This window comes from Prunus persica, chromosome G3 (assembly GCF_000346465.2).
Source record: "Prunus persica cultivar Lovell chromosome G3, Prunus_persica_NCBIv2, whole genome shotgun sequence".
NCBI lineage: Eukaryota > Viridiplantae > Streptophyta > Magnoliopsida > Rosales > Rosaceae > Prunus > Prunus persica.
Genome location: NC_034011.1, coordinates 7395878 through 7416140, shown reverse-complemented (window position 1 = coordinate 7416140; position 20263 = coordinate 7395878). Strand labels below are relative to the sequence as shown.

The 20263-nt window shown below is 35.8% G+C and overlaps 1 protein-coding gene across 1 annotated transcript; it reads right to left on the bottom strand.

Moving 5' to 3' along the window:
* Positions 4890-18807, bottom strand: LOC18782836 (cinnamoyl-CoA reductase 2). The gene is made up of 5 exons (XM_020558791.1): positions 18297-18807; positions 17894-18048; positions 13461-13646; positions 5593-5945; positions 4890-5171 (listed from the first exon to the last, which is right to left on the bottom strand). The coding sequence occupies exons 1-5, from the start codon at positions 18544-18546 to the stop codon at positions 4976-4978; spliced, it is 1140 nt and encodes a 379-aa protein (XP_020414380.1). The 5' UTR covers positions 18547-18807; the 3' UTR covers positions 4890-4975.

Genomic DNA, 20263 nt, shown 5'->3' with positions numbered 1-20263 from the left:
AACTGCTTTGGAGATGTTTATGTATTTAATCTGGAGACACAGAGGTATGAAACTATACTCGTGTAATAAAAACAAAACATCCGAAACTATATTCTTTTTCATAACATGTAATAAAAACATAATATCCATGATATTATACTTTGTAAAAACATAATATACATGTTCATTTTAAGATGGTTTTGAAAACAAACTATCAAACTGAAGATGATCAATATCCTGAGAGATGAAATATGTGTAAATCTTTTCAACAATATAATGTCTCATGCCTTGCAGTTTCTAATGCAATTTCTAATGTAGGCCCTCTGGTCCGATCATGACTTACTTTATGTTTGGGAAAATACCCTTTTCGTCTGTCTATGAATCTTTGCTTTCAAGTGAGAGTTTTTCTTTTCCCTAATTTTATGTTCGGAAATTTATTTTATTTTTATCTAGAGCCTTTCTAAAGAACATTGTATAGAAATAAAGGATAATGCCAACATGCCATGATCAAACTCAGCAAACATACCATGATCAAAGTCGTTCCCAACTAATATATTATATTATAGGCCCTATTCTCATATTCATATATCATAGGCCAAAACCATCCAGATCAAGAATAATTAAACGAAATTAGGATTGTATTAATATTACAGACCAGCAAAGGGACTGTTTGAACCAAAATTGGAAATTATAGTTCATCAGTATAGCTAAAACATGACTATACATTCATGGCTAGTCATTGGGAGTGAGTCAAATGAACAACTTCCAATGTTCAAGCAAAGTGTTCATGACAGGTGCATCAAAATGTTTACACCAGCAGTGGCAAGTCCTCCTTGTTTGGGCAAGAAAATCTCATTCAGTGCCAGCCTCCCCTTCATGAAATTTGTCCATTTGGATTTCTACTAAGACATATACAAATTGGGAAGCATCTGGATAAGCGTAGCCTTTCAAACTATCAAACACATTGAAGGCATATCAGAAGGAAGTGTTTATGACAGTAGCAGCAGTCAGATGAATCCTGCCCAATGAACAACTTCCAATGCTCAAATGAAGTTCTTTCTTCATAAAAGTTCTTCATTTGGATGTTTCCTATAATATATCCTAAATTTACAGGGTTTGGATATGTAAGGACTTTTCAGGGCATGAAATACTGAAACATGTTTTCCAGCCCAATATGCCGAAGTTCCAGTCCGATGAGCAATTTTCAATGCTCAAATGAATTTTCGTTCTTCATGAAAGTGGTTCAAATGCTTGCCTACTATATTTTATCCAAAAGTAGCATCATTTGGATAAGATTAGAATACTCAGCGAATTAAACAATGAAGTCTACTCGAAGGAACTGTCTATGACGACCAGTCAGTTTGAGCCATGCCAAATCGTACTTTCCAGTCTCAAATGGATTTGACAAATGTTGTTCCTCTATATGTATAGAACAACATACTAAAATTTGGTAGCATTTGGATAAATATACCATGCTCGAATCGTCACACATCAAAGTAGGATCAAAGAAGAAGCTAAGGGGCATGCTGGCCAACTTTTGTTAAGTTAATGGAGGTGCATGAGTTAGCATGAAGGCCTGAGCTTATTTAAAAAAATAAATAATAAAATAAGCTTGCTGATGGAGGGAAACAAGTTTTGCTTGGAAGATATTTTGAATTACCTGGGAGCTTCACCTAGGGAACAACACCAAAGCAACACTTCTAATTGCTTTTTCAGCAACCCACTCACCAAAATCAATGGCATGTGGGTACTTCTCATTGACTGTTGGGCCCAGGACTCAACCCACTTCATTTTCTCTATAAATAAAAGGAGAAGTCATCAACAATCAACAGACACAACTCTCTCAAACACACTCAACATCTTCAACACTTGAAAACCTTAAGCTTGAAACAACTTACCTTTCCTTCAAGATGATCATTTGACAACTCCTGATTGTTATATTTTTATTTTTATGTTCTACCAACACTTGGTATTGAGTAGAGAAATCTGTACCAAGTCTGAATAGAGAAATTTTCAGGCTATGTTGTTTACTTTTATTCCAATATTTATATGAATAGAGAAATCTTCATATGAACATTCATCATTTTCATTACTGTCATTTACTTTTCAAGTCTATAGCTATAATGACCTGAGTAGAGAAATCCTCAGCTTAGGATAAGTATCTGTCATTTACTTTGAGTTTGCATTGATAATGAACTAAATCAAGAAATCTTCAGTTCTTAATTCTGTTTTTTTATTTTCTGCTTGTTCTTATGTTCGCACTAGAAAAATATTGAAATCTTCTTCATTGAGGCAAATAAAAGAACCTATATTGGGCTAGTTCCCCACCCAACTCACTGATGCAGGAGTATAGGGGTGGATCAAGATAGATATTTAACATTTAATTAGTTATTTCATGATATATATTGTTATTTTCTTATTTAGTTAGTTTTATGATATATATATATATATATTTATGTGTGATTTTATAATTAATTAGTTTACTTTTGGACCAAGTAGCCTTGGTGCCCAAGTCTTGTAAAGCCTATAAATAAGGCTAATTTAATAGTTGTGGAGGGCTTTGTTGATGATTATTGAAATAGTTTATTTGTGGCATGGATTTGCTACAATATATGTGAGTTTGTACTAGCCCTATATTTCGGTGCTTGTGTGGTTGTTGGTGACCTATGTCTGGACCCCAATCCCCATCAATCACTATCGATTGATTATAGTTGATTATTGGAGTGCAAATTTACATTTTTTTTCAATTACTTTCTGTTGGAGCTTTTGCTGTCAACAGTGTCACACCTACGCAAACAACAAGAAAATTCCGCAGCGAACACCAGGCCGCCGCGGATGAATTTTCCGCGGTAGAACAAAGAGGACATTGAAGGATAGAGGAAAAACATAGACACGAGATATGAAGCCATACATACATAATATTGTTCAAATCAATTGAGCAAGGCAAGCATTTTTTCTTTTTTCTTTTTTCTTTTTTTTTCTTTTTTTTTTTTTGTTGAGAAATTACAAGGACAAATGTTAACACAAAATTGCCATTACAATGGAGAAAATAGTACAAAGATTACATTGAGGACTCAGATTACATTGAGGACTCTTGTTTATCTTCAAGCATCTTGGAACATCTTCAACAATTACTTCAAGTTTGGTAGACATATCGTTAAATGTTGAAAATAATTTCTCACGATCATGCATCAACCTATTGTATTTATCTCAGCTCCATTTATTCACTCACTAAACTGTCCACATTTAGTGCATGCCCAATAAGAACGACTGTAATTGTCGGCTGATCTGGATATTCTAAATTCCAAACCAGCACCATCACATTTTTTCCTACAATGTTTAGCGTATATCGAACGTCAATACTGCTGCTGTTGCGCGACATTCTGTTTGTCAAAGTACGTACATCCTCATGATCACCCTCAAAACAAAGGATATTACTAAGAAGAACAATTTGCAACTATTAAGAAAACGAAGAACGGAAAAATTCAGAAAAATAGAAGCCAAATGAAACAATATGAACAAATAGGGCAGAATACTTGTTAACAGGTTCTAAACTATGCTAGAATAGATGAGAAAAGTTAATGACACAAACCATAGTAGAATGATGGTGTCAACAGTATACGGTTTTTATAAAACATAAGGGGTGAATAGCTCGCTGATAATTGAGTAGACTTATTCTCTTGTAAATAAAGAACTTTCCAACTTAGGGAAGTATGAGTTCTGGAAGTAACTCCCAAGGTAACAATAGTTGAACCTTAAACTCTTCCAGCTTACATTCAGATTTTGGCTAGATAATTGACTCTGGTGCACTGATCATATGACCTTTGATTCCCGAAACTTTACGTATCGTGCCTCACCTCACTTGAGCAGTGTGGCCAATGCTAATGGTGACTCAAGTCCTGTTACAGGCGCATGAACAGTGGAATTAACTCATTCTCTCTCCCTACATCATTGCTTACTTGTACCTTCTCTCTCCAATAACCTCTTGTATATTGGACAAGTCACTAAGCAACTTAATTGTTTTGTATTAATGTACCCGTTTTTCTATCTTCTTTAGGATAGTCTCACAAAGGAGATCATTGGGCATGATACTAAGAGAGAGGGATTGTATTATGTTGATGATATTTGTCAAGACCGGGTTCATCTTACCAAAGGTTCTGTCAAAGATCATCAACGACACATTCTACTGTGGCATTCTCGCTTAGAACATCCATCTTTTGGCTACCGAAGACGTCTTATGCCATCTTTATTTTATGGTTTTAGTCTTGAGGATTTTCAGTATAATAAGTAATGTTGCCCAAGAGTCATCTTGTTCACTTTCCTTTGAAAATTAGGTACAAGTTCATAGGCAATTCACCAATGTAGCCTCACCACAATGAACCATAAGCCCACAAGCCCACAAACCCAATAGACAAAACTCTAAAGCAACCCATGAGCGTAAATGAATCCTATCACCACCACCTGAAGAAGCGTCGTCGCGGCCACACTTAACACCGTATCCATAATAGATCTAGGAAAAATATGATTTACAGTGATTAACTTGCAAATAAGAGCGAACAAATAAACGAAAACAAAAAACCATGCCAAATAATTGGGTAATTTGTAGCAACCCCCATCAAATACGATGTAGAGCCAAATTTAGAGAACATGAGTAGTGTTAGAGAGCGGGTTTTGGGAGAATGATTTTGATTGAAAACATAGCCCAAAAGGAAAAGATGACAAGAAATGAGGGCATGGACAATGATGCTTCTTCCTCTTCCCCCTCTATGGAGTTTTTCCTTACACAGGGAGAGAGCTACTAGGTCAGAACTTCTCTCTCCGCATAGCCTCTAAAATTACTTCTCTTAATTTGACCAAAATATATAAATAATATTTATTAAATAATTTATTCACTACATAAGTCACTTCATGTAGGCCACACAGAATATTTATAAAATATTCTTATTACAAACTTGTCATCTAATATTAAAATACCATTGCGACGTTTATTTCCGCACTAAAGACAAGATTTAAGATTGAATTTTAATGGAACTTCTTGTGGTTTAGGCACTGGAAGGTGGCCCTTCTCCTGCAAGCTCTTGACAGTTTCATATAGGCACTGTTTCACTGGAGTGAACTCCACGCCCAAGTCTTGTAGCTTCTGGGTTGTCAACTTGTATGGTTTTACTCTTGGTTTGACTTCATCCGAGCACCTGCAAATATATGACATACTAATTAAGTTAATCCCACAACATTAAAAAAACACGAGTACTTTCAAAAATATTGAAAATAGAAATCCATAAATAAAAAAAATATGCCTGCACCATTTAGAATCCATAAGTAAACCAATGATTAGCCAAAATTTTATTCTATAAAAACATTAAGTAATGGACCATAAGCAAACACTAAATCAATCACTTCGAGAGTTGCCTACGTATGCATGAACAAACATATTTACCATTTCACTTATACCAAAATAGGAATGGCAACAGGTGGTTTAGAGCCGGGTATGACAATACCATCATTGTCCCCCGCCCTCATCCCTATCTCGGTTGTTAACATGTAGCTCAGAAAATATCTTATGTAGACAAGAAATAAAGAAAACAAAATTGATGAGGATGATGATGTACTTACCTGGTGGGAATTGGGTATTCTGGGAAGAACGTGGCTAGGATTTCCACCACGTCTCCACGGTGAAGCACACTCTCACCACAAAGGTACCTTCCAGAGGCAGATGGAGTTTCATACACCAGAATGTGGGCCAGAGCCACGTCCCTAACATGCACATAGGCCTGCACAGAATTGGCATAAGTCTTGGCAGAGCCTTTGAGGTACTTGAGGATGTGGATGATGCTAGCGTTGACGGTTGGTTGGAGAAGTGGTCCGAGCACCAAAACTGGGTTCACCACCACCAAATCCACCCCTTTCTCCTTGGCCTCTTCCCAAGCTGTCTGCTCTGCCACTGTTTTCGCATAGCAGTACCAGTTCTGCATATATTATTTTGTATTTGTCAAATGCAAACAAGATTATTTGGTCATTTTATATGGATTTCAAAGACTATTTGATCTTCTGTGAAATGGGGTTTTAATTTTTTTTGTAATTAATAATAGATTTTCGTCTTGATAAATTGATAGTTGTTGGCTTCCCGAGGAAAACCACGTGGGATAAAACTCTGAGGTAGGAAAAAATACCACACATGACAGCCGTACAATATAAAATTTCTAAAGACAAGGAAATTAAAAAGAATCTGCAACTAAAGCATCATGCAAAACTATTGGGGCATTGCACCAGTACATGACGCCAAACCGCTTCAACCATGGGGCACTGCACAAGTACATAAAAGCTAGTTTCCTCCTCTCCACAAAACACGCACCCTCCCAGCTCAGCTATGCCCCGCCTTTTCAAGTTGACTTTGGTGGGCAGAATATTTAGCACGGCTCTCCAAATAAAGATGTGGACCTTCCAAACCGGTACAACGATACCATTGGCCACACAATTGATTCGAGCGGCTTCCCCCCCCAAGTTGGAGGGGATAAGTAATATCCATGTCTCTCAACATGCCAAATCAAGGTGTTCGGTGGCTGGCGGAAACTCAAAGGAATTTTCTGTATGATTGGCGCTTCTTTCACAGAAAACCAAGCTTATAGAAAATATGTCTTCCATTGCAAAGTAACTGGATTAATAAGAAAACTGACACGGGGGTCATCATGCTCCTCCACTGGCGTAGACGAGACTTTGAAGGAGTCTGGAGTGGGCAACCATCTGTCGCCCCAAATTTTGAACATTCTGACCGTCACGAATTCGCCAACGAGATCTTCTCTCAATGACCACTTTAGCTTCGCACAAACTTTTCCAAACATAAGAAGGAGAGTTACCCAGCGGGGCCTCTAGGATGTAGCAATCTTTATAGTAACGAGCTTTGAGGAGACGGGCCACCAACGAGTGCGGGTTATGAAACAAACTCCATAATTGCTTGGCTACCAAAGCCAAATTAAAAGCATAAAGGTTCTGAAAGCCAAGACCACCCTCATGTTTTGGTCTACACATGTTTTTCCAGCTTAACCAATGAATATTTCGCCTCCGTTCTTGTTCACCCACCAATAACTAGCCATCACTTGCTGGATTTCCTCGTGCAAAACTTTAGGAATAATAAAGCAACTCATCATGTATATGGGCACCGCTTGTGCAACCACTTTTAGAAGGATTTCTTTACCAGTAAAGCTTAATAACTTTGCTATGCAGCCTTGTATTTTTCTTCCATACGCTATTTTTAAGCAAGTTGAAACATTGGCCCAAAGATTTGCCAATGTGAGTAGGCAAACCCAAGTATCTGTCATGCTGGTTAACTTGCCCCACTCCCAATGTGGTTGCAAAATGATCCTGGTCTCCACGCTCCACATTTCTACTAAAAGAGACACAACTTTTATCCAAGTTTTTTTTTCACCTGACACCTGCTCATAGCGCTGGAGAATTTGTTTCAACTGTTCACAAACTTTTTGACTTGCTTTTAAAAATAAGAGGTTGTTATCAGCAAAAAATAGATGGCTAATAATGGGATCTCCCCGACAGAGGCTACCGCATGGTACCGTTTTGTTCAGCATGCAAGATTAGACCTGAGAACGCCTCAGCACATAAGAGAAATAAATAGGGTGAAAGAGGGTCACCTTGTCTCAGGCCACGTTGTAGGATGACATAACCAACTGGGTTTCCATTCAACAGGAAAGAGTAGGAAACTGACGTCAGGCATGCCATAATTAAGTGAACCCACCGCCAATCAAAACCTATCCCCAGCATCAAGGACTCTAGGAAATTCTATTCCACTCGATCATAGGCCTTACTCATATCCAGTTTAAAAGCCATATACCCCTGCCTCCCTTGTGTTTTTTTATGCATGAAATGGAGCAGTTCAAAAGCCACAATGGAGTTGTGTGAAATCATTCGCCAGAGACAATGCACTTTGCGAGTCGCTAATCAAGGAAGGGAGGATAACTTTCAACTGATTAGCTAGGATCTTAGCCCTAATTTTGTAGAGAACGTTACACAAACTGATCGGGCCCAATTGTGTCATATTTTTGGGATCAGGGACCTTGGGGATAAGAACCACATGAGTATAATTTATCCGTTTCAACAACTGACCTGTTCGAAAGAAGTGTAGAATGGTTGAGACCACATCGACGCCAACCACATCCTAGTACTTTTGGTAGAATAAAGGAGAAAAGCCATCTGGACTTGGGGCTTTTGACAAATGCATCTAGAAGAGTGCATGTTTAATTTCTTCTGCTGCGAAATCAACTAAGAGAACCTGGTTCATCTCATATGAGACATGCTCATAATTTGTGTGCCCATTAGAGGAAAAAAGTTGTTGGAAATAATGGCCCACTGTTTTTTCCAGCTGGGATTTTGTCATTTGCCATCTGCCATCCTCATCTTCCAGTCCAGAAATAGTATTCCTTCTTTTGCGACTTGAAGCTTTATTATAGTTAAAAAATTTAGTATTACGATCACCCGCTTTCAACCAAAGTGCTTGAGAACGTTGCCGCCAATAAATTTCATTTTTTCCCACAAGCAAATCAAGTTGTGCAATAAGTTCCTTCCTGGTCTCAACCATTCGTGGGGTTGTGGGGGCTTCCAACAGCTCACTTAGTTTTGTCTACATGGTTTTAATTTGATGTGGAAGGGAGCCAAAGTTGATCTACTCCACTCCAACAACCAGAGCCGAGTTCTTTTTAATTTTTCAGTCACAGCCCTTGGCACAGCGCCACTTTCAGGCCGGTGCCATTCCTCCCTTATAGCATCCATTCAATTCTCATGCTCTACCCACATCTCTTCAAAGCTAAAATAGTTTCCGACGTCTGGTATTTGATAACATCCTCTTACTGATTGTAATTTTGATGGGCAAGTGATTAGACTTCGTGGGGTTTAAGTGCAAGACTTTCATGCCAGGAAAACGAGAAAACCATTTGATAGTAATTAGGGTACGGTCAAGCCGAATTTGGATTTCCTCCGGACTATTCCACCACCAGGTATACTTTGGTCCAGAAAACCCTAAGTCCTTGAAACCACACTCATCCACAACCTGCTAGAACCCTTGCATTTGTCGTGCCCCTCTAGTCCTGCCACCTATCTTCTCATCCACTATTAAAATTTTATTGAAGTCACCACAACACAACCAGGGCAGTGAATTTGTTGCTTCCGGCCTTGTCAATTGGTCCCATGAACGGTGACGTTCCGCCATAACGGGACAACCATAGAAACCTGTGAAGCGTCATCTTCCCTATACCCCAAAAAATTCCACCTTTGTATCGATGTGGTTATTGCTAGCAGACCTCAGAGAAACAGCTAACTCGTCTGTCCACAGCAAACAAAGGCCCTCGGAGGCTCCATTACTTTCCACCACAATACATTGACGAAAGCCTAATTTGAGTCGAACTGGTTCCATAACGTTCCTAGAACAACGTGTTTCACAAAGAAACACAATTTTGGGAACCTCATTACAGACAAGACAATGTAATGCTTCAACTGTCCAAGGGTTCCCAAGCCCTTGGCAGTTCCAACTTAGAAGATTCATGGCTCCCGGCGGGGCTGCGCAACGCCAACTCTCGCCTATCTCAGTGATGAAAAAGAAGAGACAAAAGGCAAGCATCGCCTCTTCTACCCTTGTGTGTTCTCAGTAGTGCCTGTCAGGGAAGCACGCCTCTTGCCATTTTGATTAGGAGTCCCCGTATTCCCTCCATCATCAAGACTTTTCTTACTTACATGAATACTGGATATATTCCTTCCTGCATGGGCTCTCTTTGATTTCAGTTTTGCTTCCTTTGTGATTCTTCGAATAATTGGACTAAACCCAAAAGGATCCTCTTGAGCTATATCCTTCGTGAAGCCCCCTGGCCATTCAATAAACACTTTGGGCCCATGTTGGTCAGAAGCTGGCCCATCTACACCAACCAAATGTTCACGAAAATCACAACATTGATTAGGGGTAATCATCCCATGTGAGCAAATATTGCCCAAAAGGGTGGCCGTATGAAGATCCTGAGTTAAGGCTAAGTTAACGTCCGAGTAATTAGGAGACTCCATCAAATGTGCATTACAGTCAGCAACCGTTGGGAGCACTAGCCCTGCGGAAGCTTCTCGTAGCGTAGGTCCACCCACTGAGTTGTGGTTTGTCCTCCAGGGAGTTGCACTGGCATACACCTCCTAAGTGGCTTTGAGATGTCAATGCCTACTTTGATGCGCAGATAACTTTCGTAGCAATCACTTATTTTGCTTTGATCAATGACTACAAAGTCGCCCAATGCAGTCCCTATCTCTTTTCCCATATAGCTCTCATCATGTAAACTAATGGAAGCCCACGAACCTGAATCCAAAACTCATGTTTGTGCAAAGGAGTGCGGGAGGGGTTTACCACGTCATCCGCTTCACTCATTACCAGCAAATAGTGGTTAAAGGTCCAAAGTCCCCGTCCTAGAATTCTCGCTCTGTCTTGTCGAAAGGAGAAAGCAAACATTAACAAATTATCCTCCAAGGTCACAATCTCCACCCGTGCCTTTGGTCTCCATAGCGTCACCATAGTGCGCTTAAACGCCTCTTTGTTGAAAGGTTTCTTCGTGAGCACTTTTCCCACTAGGAGGAACTTTGTAGTTCGAAGCAGACTAGCATTACCTCGCTCAACCACCAGTTCTCGCTGTTCCTCCTCAGTCAACGCAAATTGAGAAGCAAAATGGTTTACCATCTCTTCCATGTGTGCCAAACTGCACTCCAATACCTCTAGCACCCACTTGAATAGTTGTTGTACTAGAATAACAATACGTAGTAGCAGGGGCTGAGGCACACTGGGACCAGTGCAGTCCCAAGCCCCCACTCGGCTTTTATTAATAATTAAAAGGGCTTGTTCAATATAGGTCCCTACAATTTTTATTTCTTAGACATATACCCATCATTCTATAAATCTATGTGTAATTTCAAACTTAAATGACCAGTAGGATATAAGAAGTCGTAGTATTCCTATGTTTTTACATCGTTGCCATCAGACTTCATATTTTATTTATAATTTATTCCAAGCATTTCATTAACTGCCAAAATTATAATTAAAACTCCCTATTAATAACATATCAATCACCCATTTCTTTTGGTTGCCATTCCCTCTAACATATCGCCCCTTAAAATTGCAAAAATAAAAATAAAAATAAATTTTAAATTACATATCCAATAATGTACATATAAAATATAAATATAAACAAATACGTATACAAATATAGGTATATTATTTACCAAAAATTTAAATTTTAAAAAAAAAAACTAGGTCAATTACTTTGTAATTGAAATTTCCATACATTTTTCATAAAATTAAAAATAGGTGCACAATAATTTAATGAAAATAGGTATGTTGTATAATGTAAATTTATGCACATTTTTTATAGAGAAAAGAATAGGTACATTAATTAGAAGAAAAATATAAGTTCATTATACTAGGTAAATTGTTGTACTAGGTATATATTATTAGAGGAAAAAAATACGTACATTATTTAGAGAAAAAAATAGGTTCATTTAAAAAATAAATCATAAAACAAAAAATAAATAAATTATCACATTATTTTTCATAAAACAAGTAATATGTACATTATTTAGAGAAAAATATAGATACAAAATTTAGCAAAAAAATAGGTTCATTATACTAGGTAAATTGTTTTACTAGGTACATTATAAGAGGAAAAAAAAAAATAGGTACATTATTTGGAGAGAAAAAATAGGTTCATTTAAAAAAAAAAATTGTTTTCATAAAACAAGTAATAGGTGCTTTATTTAGAGGGAAAAAAAAGGTACATTTAGAAAGAAAAATAGGTACATTATGTAGAGAAAAAATAGGTTCATTTTTATAAAAAAAAAAGTTGTTTTCATAAAACAAGTAATAGGTGCTTTATTTAGAGGGAAAAAAAGGTATTTTATTTAGAAAGAAAAATAAGTACATTATTTAGAATAAAAATAGGTTCATTTAAAAAAATAAATAAATAGATTATCAAATTACTTTTCAACATCATTAGAATGTACACTATTATTCATAAAACTATAATAAAATAGATTACTAGTCATATAATTCATAAAAGGAAAACAACATAATTTTTTTTATTAAATAAACCAAAACGTTAATCACCTACAGATTACTAATAAGTTAATGTTTAATTAATATTTAATTTCAAATAAGTTTCTAAATTAATTCCTACATCCATTACAATTATTTGAAGATCTTTCTAAATTCAACGCGTATCATTAGTTATATTCCCCATAACACATTAACTTATAAATAAGGGTAGTTTTGGAATCCAAAAAAAATAATAAATCATATTTTAAATTATATTAGGTAACTTGCTTAGTTGGATTCTAGTCATTTGGTATTATTTGAAGAAAAAAAATGAGTATTTTAAATTAAAAAAATAAAGAAAAAAATTGTAGATAATTTTAAATAAATTTTATGAGTCTAAGCTCAATTTACTATAATTAAAAAAAATAACTATATGCATTGTGTAAGGAAGCTCCAAATGCATAAAGTGGTGGGCCTACAGCCAAAAAAGAACCATCCAGTTTTAGCTTTCCGTGTTATTGAATAATATATAATTTTACCATGTGGGGTCTAGCAGTCAATACCACGTTCCTTTCCAAGACTTCGCCGCCCCATTCCCAAGGTTTTTAACTTTATAACTATTTATGACTTTTTTTTCTATTGAATTTATGTGCAGATTAGGAAAGGGAAAAGTTCAGAGATATTCGCTAAATTGATCAACTTCAAGTATGTATTTGTTCATCCTTTTTTATTTTTCTTGCTTAGTATGTAATTCTCTATCCCTTTGTTGCAATTGTTAACCTGTGTTGGTGTATTTTTAATTTTATTTTATGAATTTCCATATATGTGATTTTCTATTGGTTTGATTAGTAGAATTAATAGACCGCTTAATTTATTTCGGTTTATAATAAATAGACAATATGATTTTTTTTTTATGCTTTTGTATGTCTTGTAAGTTTAAATTTTTTATTGTTTATATTTTGCGAAAGGCTTCCACACACATGAAATCCTAATCCTAACTTCGCCACTGTGTAGTAGAATTATCAGGAGCATGGAAGTCCAGAGAGAATACTACTTTAAAATCTCACAAACTTTCTTTGCCGACTTGACCTTTTCTAATTTCCTATAGAAACCCTAGAATAAAACAACTGTTCTTAATTATTATGGCATATCTGGGTTATGTCAATTGGTCAGAGTAGTGAATCCGTCCCTTGCACCTAAATTCAAGTCTCCTCCTTATAGATTAGCTAGATTAATTTTAAACAGTTTACAGCAAAGCTTGTATTGAAAAGAAAAAAAAAAGCAATTGTTCTTAATTATGAGACATAGTGAGTGATAAATATATCAAATATTGATTTTGTTTGTTTGCATAATGAGTCGTTAAGCATCTACTATATATATTGGAGAGATAAAATATTAAATTTGTAATAATATTATGTCTGACCTTGGTGTTCTTGCAATATTCAAGGTTACTCCAACAAGACTCATCGACCATCACAGCAGGGCCCCTGGTGGGGTTCATGTACACTGTACCAATTGACGACGTGAACACAACCCTTTTAACCTTGGCTTCTGCCGCCGCAACAATCACATTCTTCGTTCCATTCACTGCGGGCTCTATCATTTGTTCCTATATTTGTTCCATCATGCATTGCTTTATTAAAAAAAGACTAGATATAGGCAGTGGCAGATGTGTTTCGCTAAAAGAGATCAAAGAAAGAGAATGATGTCGTTCTAGCAAAATAAATTAGGTCTATCTTTTTCTTCACGAAAACCTGCGCCTCAGACTCCATTCATCAACCCATTAATTTTGAAATTTATATATAAAATCCAGATTTAAACTAAAATATATAAAAGGTCATACTACTCCTACATATTTACATTTCTTGCCACTAAGCTTCAAATAATTAAACCTCATTGTTTTCAAGCATGTCTCTCATTTCTAATTAATACTTCGGGCCAGTTTGGGATTGTTATCATTTTTAAAAAATTTGCTTCTGTTGTGCTTTAAAATTAATTAGATGTAAAGTAAAACAGCTCCATGTTTGGTAAACAATACTTTTAAACTGCTGTTAATATAAAAAGAAATGTCAAAAAATTTTGGTAAATTTTAATATAAAACTATTGCACGTGTGAATAATGACTAAAATAGACATGATGTTGAAAGCATTATGTGCTAATCATATGGCAGTGCTGGTGGTGGTGGAGGTGAAGGTGGTGGTGCAAGAGGTAGTGGTGGAGGTAGTGGTGAGGATGGTGGTTGTGGAAGTGGAGGTGAAGGTGGTTGTGGTGGAGGTCGCAAAGGTCGAAGAGGAGGAGGAGGTGGTGGTGGTAGTGGTGGAGGTGGAGGTGGAGGTGGAGGAGGAGGTTATGGTTGTGGCGGTGGTGGTGGAGGTGGTGGTGGCGAAGGTGGTGGAGTTGAATGTGGAGGTGGAGGTGGAGGTGGTATCAATTTTTAAAATTAATAATGGTATTTTGGGAATTAAAAAAAATTCATTAAAGGCTCATCTCTGCTTATTTTAAAAGCGGCTTTAAAAAGCAACTCATAGCCTGCTTTTAAAAGTTGCTGTCAAAAGGCCATTGCTTTTAAAATAATCGGGATATTTTATTTTTATCAAACACCTTAAACTGCTTAACTTTAAAGTGAAGCAGATTTTTTGCCCAAAAAAACAATCCAAGGCCTTCATCATTTATAGCTTATCAATGACTTTGTTTTTTTTTTTTTTTTGGGGCATTCCCTCTAAACCCTAAAATTTCGACCAATAAAAAAATCTTTAAATTTTGAACCAATAAAAAAATCATTAAATTTTCTACCAATAAAAATTCCTCAAATTTTGTCCTGATAAAATATAATTGGTAAATTATTATCAATAAAATATAATATACCTACAAATTTACCCATAATAGGTAAATTACAAGTTATATTATTGCATAATAGGAAATTATTAGGTAAATTATATCCAAAATATTTTTATAAAAGTTGGGTATATTATTTGAAAAATATGTAAATTCATACTACGTACATTATTTTCGTAAAAGAAGTAACATGTATGTTATTTTTTATCATAAAATTGTATGTATGCTATTATATTTATGAAACAATAATATAATAGATAATTAATCATGTATACTTCATAAGTAAATTAAAAATTATTTTTTTATTGAATAAACTGATTAGGTATGTTAAATCTGAATGTATTGTTAAGTTTTAAAAAAGTTTCCAAATTAATTCCTACATCCATTTGGAGATCTTTTCAAATTCAACATGTGCCATTAGTTACAATCCAATTAAAATTTATTTCTATGTTGGTTCCTACATTAATATACAAAATATAATAATGACTTAGAGCATCCACAATGGGCTCCCTAAACCACCTCCTTAGACAAATTTTAGGGAGGAATTATAAAAATGCAACTCCAACCATGCTCCTTATCCACCTCCTAAAATAGGGAGTCGTCTAGGAGCTCCTAAATCTAAGGAGAGAGAGAACTCCTAGTTGCTTCCTATAATTTAATGCTTCTTTATTTAATGAGTATTTCAAACCTTTATTTAATGCTAACTATTTTTTATTTATAATAGAGATGGACCAATCAAAAAAGAGTTATAGCATTTATGACTCTCCAAATTAGAGAGTATGGTTGGAGTTGAAATTTTTCAGAGAGCTCCTAAAATAGCTTTCTTATATTTTTAGCTAAATTTTAGCTAAGAAACAAAGAGCATCATTATGGATGCTCTTAGTTGGGGTATTTAGGAATCGAAAAAGTACAACAAATTCGATTTTGCGTTTGATTAGGTAACTTCCCAAGTTGGATCCTAGTCATCGGGTTTTATTTAGAAAAAAACTATATTTTATTCAAACAAAAATAAAGAGATGGGTTGTAGTTAGGGATGGCAACGGGTCAGGTAGGGGCCGGGTATGACAATATTATCCCCATCCCCTCTCTCCATCCCCGCCCCCGTCCCCGAACCCATCCCCGTTTATTAGGTTTCAGGGAATCCCCGTCCCCGTCCCCGTAGGGGGACTATCCCCCATACCCGCCCCGAATCCCTGATTTTTTTTGCATAAAAAAATATTTATCATACATTTTAGCATTAAGTTTCATATTACATTATCATTCAACACATCTAAATTAACTATAAAGTTCAACACAACTATTCAAAATCACATCAATATGAAATTCCATAGAAAATTAGGAAGAATTAGGAGAGGGGAGTTAACTTAGGGTTAAACATAAATATTATAATTATATATATATTTATTTATTTAAATATAAACATATATATTTTCGGGTCGGGTTCGGGGATGGGGACACCAATACCATCCCCTTCCCATACCCGTCGGGAATTTTTCAAGTTCGGGGATCCTAGTACCCGATACCCATTTAGCCCCGAAATCTCCCTCCGTTAAGGTCGGGGACCCGCTCCTACGGGAATTTTTGCCATCCCTAGTTGTAGTTGAAAAAATTACCTTGAAAGGGTTAAGTTAAATTTACTATTAAAAAAATGAAAATAACAAATCCAATCCCTTCAAAATATTTTAATAGCATAGAGATAATATATTGTAGTAGAAAATCATAAGCAAATTTTATTTTGAGTTTAGGTACAATATATCTTTTTTTTCCAAGGCATTTGGGATACATTTTGGAGAAATTTTTATGGTACTAGAATACATCCACGTGTTAGGATATAGCCTAAATTGGTAATTTTAATACCTCATTAATTTTATAAATAAATAATAAAAAAATGGAAATATGGAGAGAATAACATTGGAAAATAACTTTTCTAAAACCTCTTTTAATCGCCATAATTTTTCCGAATATAGTCCAATGACATCAAAGACAAAAACTAGCCACTAACCGACATGACTCTCTTAAAAGACTAAGAACACCCAGCAAACTCAACTAAGCTTTTAGAATTATGAGAGAAAAAAAACACATAAAATTTACAAAGTTTCTTTGAACAAACTGAACCAAAATAATACTAAAAACTAAAATGATGTAGGCAAAAGGAAAATTAACCGCCAATAATCTTTTCGGGGTAAGACATAGAGAGCGCCACCGAGTTACTCCAGAGCCTCAACGTACCAATGAGTAGTGGATCTACTATGATCAAGTCGCAACACCTTAAAAAGCAGCCTCGTAAGATGAGGCACAACCAAAGCTAGCCCAGATCTGAGACAACAGATCTCCCAAAAGAAAAGTAGATCGATAGAGGTCCCCCAAAAGCCAAAGAACATCGAACATCCAACAGGATCCGGAAGCTGACGCGTTCTCTTTCTTTTTCTTTCCCTCTCTTAGCAGCTAGGGTTATGTACCCTAAAATGTGAGCTTTTTACCAAACTACTAGACATGCATTTTTTTTTTTTTCTTATCTTAAACTTTAGTTAAGATGTAATCATGACACCATGCTGCGAAAATGTAAATTATTTCATATAAGATAATGAATATATCGTTACAATAGTAGGAAAAAATTCAAGCCGCTTTACTTTCTAATAGACTTTATAATGTGGGACGTGAATTTGAAAGCTAATTTAAGAAAATATATATGAAAAAGGGAAAAATCTTCACCCAACCAAAACCAATATCCGTGACCAAACTATTCCTTTCTTAGCTAGTGTTTTTTTTTTTCACCTTTTAAATACTATTATGGGACTTGGAGAACAATTTTGGAGGTCCACCACAACATCACAATCGACAAAAGCAAGTGGTTTCTGGCCCAGAACCACCACGTGATAGTTTTGTTTGAAGGATACACAAACTGATCGAAAAACTGTGCATGCACATAAGAGAAAAAGTGTGCATATTTTCTGGCAGTCTCAGCAACCAAACAGGAAAAGGAAGAAACAAAGTAAGGAAGCAGAAACGAAAAAAACTCACTGGGTCATCCGTAACCGGTGATGCTGTGTGAAAAACGCCATCACAACCGTTGATGGCTTCTTTAAGGCTCTCAAAGTCAAGAAGATCAGCTTTACGTAAAGTCAACCTATCTTGAGCTCCTTCAAGCTCCCTCAAATGAGCATTCTTTGGGTCATCTGTGATCAACCCAAAATAAGAAAAGCATCAAAAAGGAAAAAAAACATATCAATACAAGGAAGAATTATGTCTCAAAATATATGTTACGTGTTATGTCAAACTAGGAATCAAAACCGCAAATTCATGTATAATTGAAATAAATTAATGGTCGGTTTTAATTCAAAGTCCCGCAACATAACATGTCGACACTTCGAATGTAAGACAAAAAAACAACTCAGAGGCCAAGAAGATAATGATTTGGAGTGACCTGGGTTTCTCAAGGTTCCCCTCACAATGTAGCCTCTTTCTAGCAAAAGTTTGACAATCCAGGAAGCAATGAAGCCTCCAGCTCCGGTGACACAAACAGTTTGGCCATGGCCTGAAACTGAAGAGCTATCGGCATGCATCTTAATACTTAGCTTGGTTTTAGGGTTATGAATTTTTTTTTGTTTCTCTTTTGGGTGGCGCTTTATAAAGATTGACTTTGGTCCCAATTGAAAATGTGCGACAGCTCTCATAATAATTTATTTCTACACTAACCATGCATTTGTTTGTATCTGACTAATAAAGAAAGTTGGGGTTCTAAAAGTCAATTTTGGCGTAGTGAATTAGTCCAATATTGAGAAGACAAATGTCATCAAATTATCAAGAACTCATCTCATAATGTTTCGTGTTGCTCTCATGCCAATTAATGTCCTAAATCAAAATCCATGATATCGATTTCATACCACTTGTTAAAATATTTGAGAAAAAAGATAAAGATATGTGAGGTTTTTTTTTTTTTTTTTTTTTAATAATTAAATAATAAATTTTTTGGTCAAGAAGATATGTGAGGCTTTAACAATTGCTTTGTCTGACAAGTGGAAGACAAAATGTCACATGAGCCACATGATTTTTCTTTTTTCTTTTTTCTTTTTTCTTTTCGTTGTAGAATAATGATATTTTAACAAGTGGAAGAGAAAACAGATTACTGTGTCATTGCATGAGCCACCCTAAAGACATATCCCCTATGTGACCAAAGTTGCCTCATTTAGTGGTGTACTTGTGCAGGCGCAAGGAGGTGCACCTACATCTCCGGTCGTCAGAAAATTTCATTTGAGCAACTGGAGTTGCATCTCTGTTTCAGACCCGAGATGTACGCAACATGCTCTACGAAATGCCCAAACCAAATTGGGCGCTGCGCTACAACTGTTGCGCTCTAAGCGCAACGCGCGCGTGCTTATTTTTTTTAACACAGCCTGGCCAAAACGAAGTCATTTTGGACCAGGCTTTAAAAAATGATTATTTTTTATTTTTTATTTTTTATTTTAAGTTTTATTTAACCTGACCAAAACGACATCGTTTTGGACTAAGGTTTTTTTTTTTAAAAAAGGAAGCTGGTAGTCCATTTCTCTTGGGCTTTCCAATTTCTATAATTTCTTACTTAATTGGGTTTTAAGTAGGTGTTATCTTATTCAATTGGGTTTTGGGAATTCCTTATTTAAGTGAGATTGGAATTCTCTTTATAATCTATAATTTCTTACTTAATTGGGTTTTAAGTAGGTGTTATCTTATTCAATTGGGTTTTGGGAATTCCTTATTTAAGTGAGATTGGAATTCTCTTTATAAAGGACCAATTTATTAACATTACTCAATTTCATCAAAGTGTGTGTGCATCACAAGAATCCTACGTTTTTTTTTTGCCTTCTTGAGTATGCCAATCCAAAGTAAGTTGAATGCTTTTTTTTTTTCTTGAGCAAACGCCACTTTTATTTTTTCTTTTTTTGATAAATTTATTTTTTCTTATTTAGCTCTCTCTGTATTAGTAAGATCAGTATGATATGAAACCTCATCGGCAACAATTGTAGGTTAATTGTAATGTTATTTTTTTAATTTATTATGAATAACATTAGTATTGTTTAAATTATACGGATGTTTAGTTGCAAGGGGAGCTGTGGCTGGGTTGAGATTTCGATGGAGGGTGGGGCGACTGGATCTCGCAAGATAGGGGTAAGTGTTGGGTTAAAACGGTTGGAGATCAGAATTAGAAAAGCGGCATATGGGTTTGTGTGGGAAGATCAGTTTGGTGGTTGTCGGTAGGAGGTGTGGGCGGTTGTTGATGTGGTTCGGGTGTATAGTGGGATAGTGGTACGATGGAGCTGAAGAAGATGCATAACTTTGAGGTTGTGTTAATTTTAATTTTAATTTTTTGATTTTTCATTGCTACTCTTACCACATTTGTATACCATATTCTCA

Coding starts and splice junctions, on each gene's coding strand:
- LOC18782836 (XM_020558791.1), bottom strand. CDS start 18,546: ATGAGAGCTGTCGCACATTTTCAATTGGGACCAAAGTCAATCTTTATA. Junction 18,049..18,296: donor GGGAACCTTGAGAAACCCAG/GTCACTCCAAAT, acceptor GGTTGATCACAG/ATGACCCAAAGAATGCTCAT. Junction 13,647..17,893: donor CACCGGTTACGGATGACCCA/GTGAGTTTTTTT, acceptor GAACAAATATAG/GAACAAATGATAGAGCCCGC.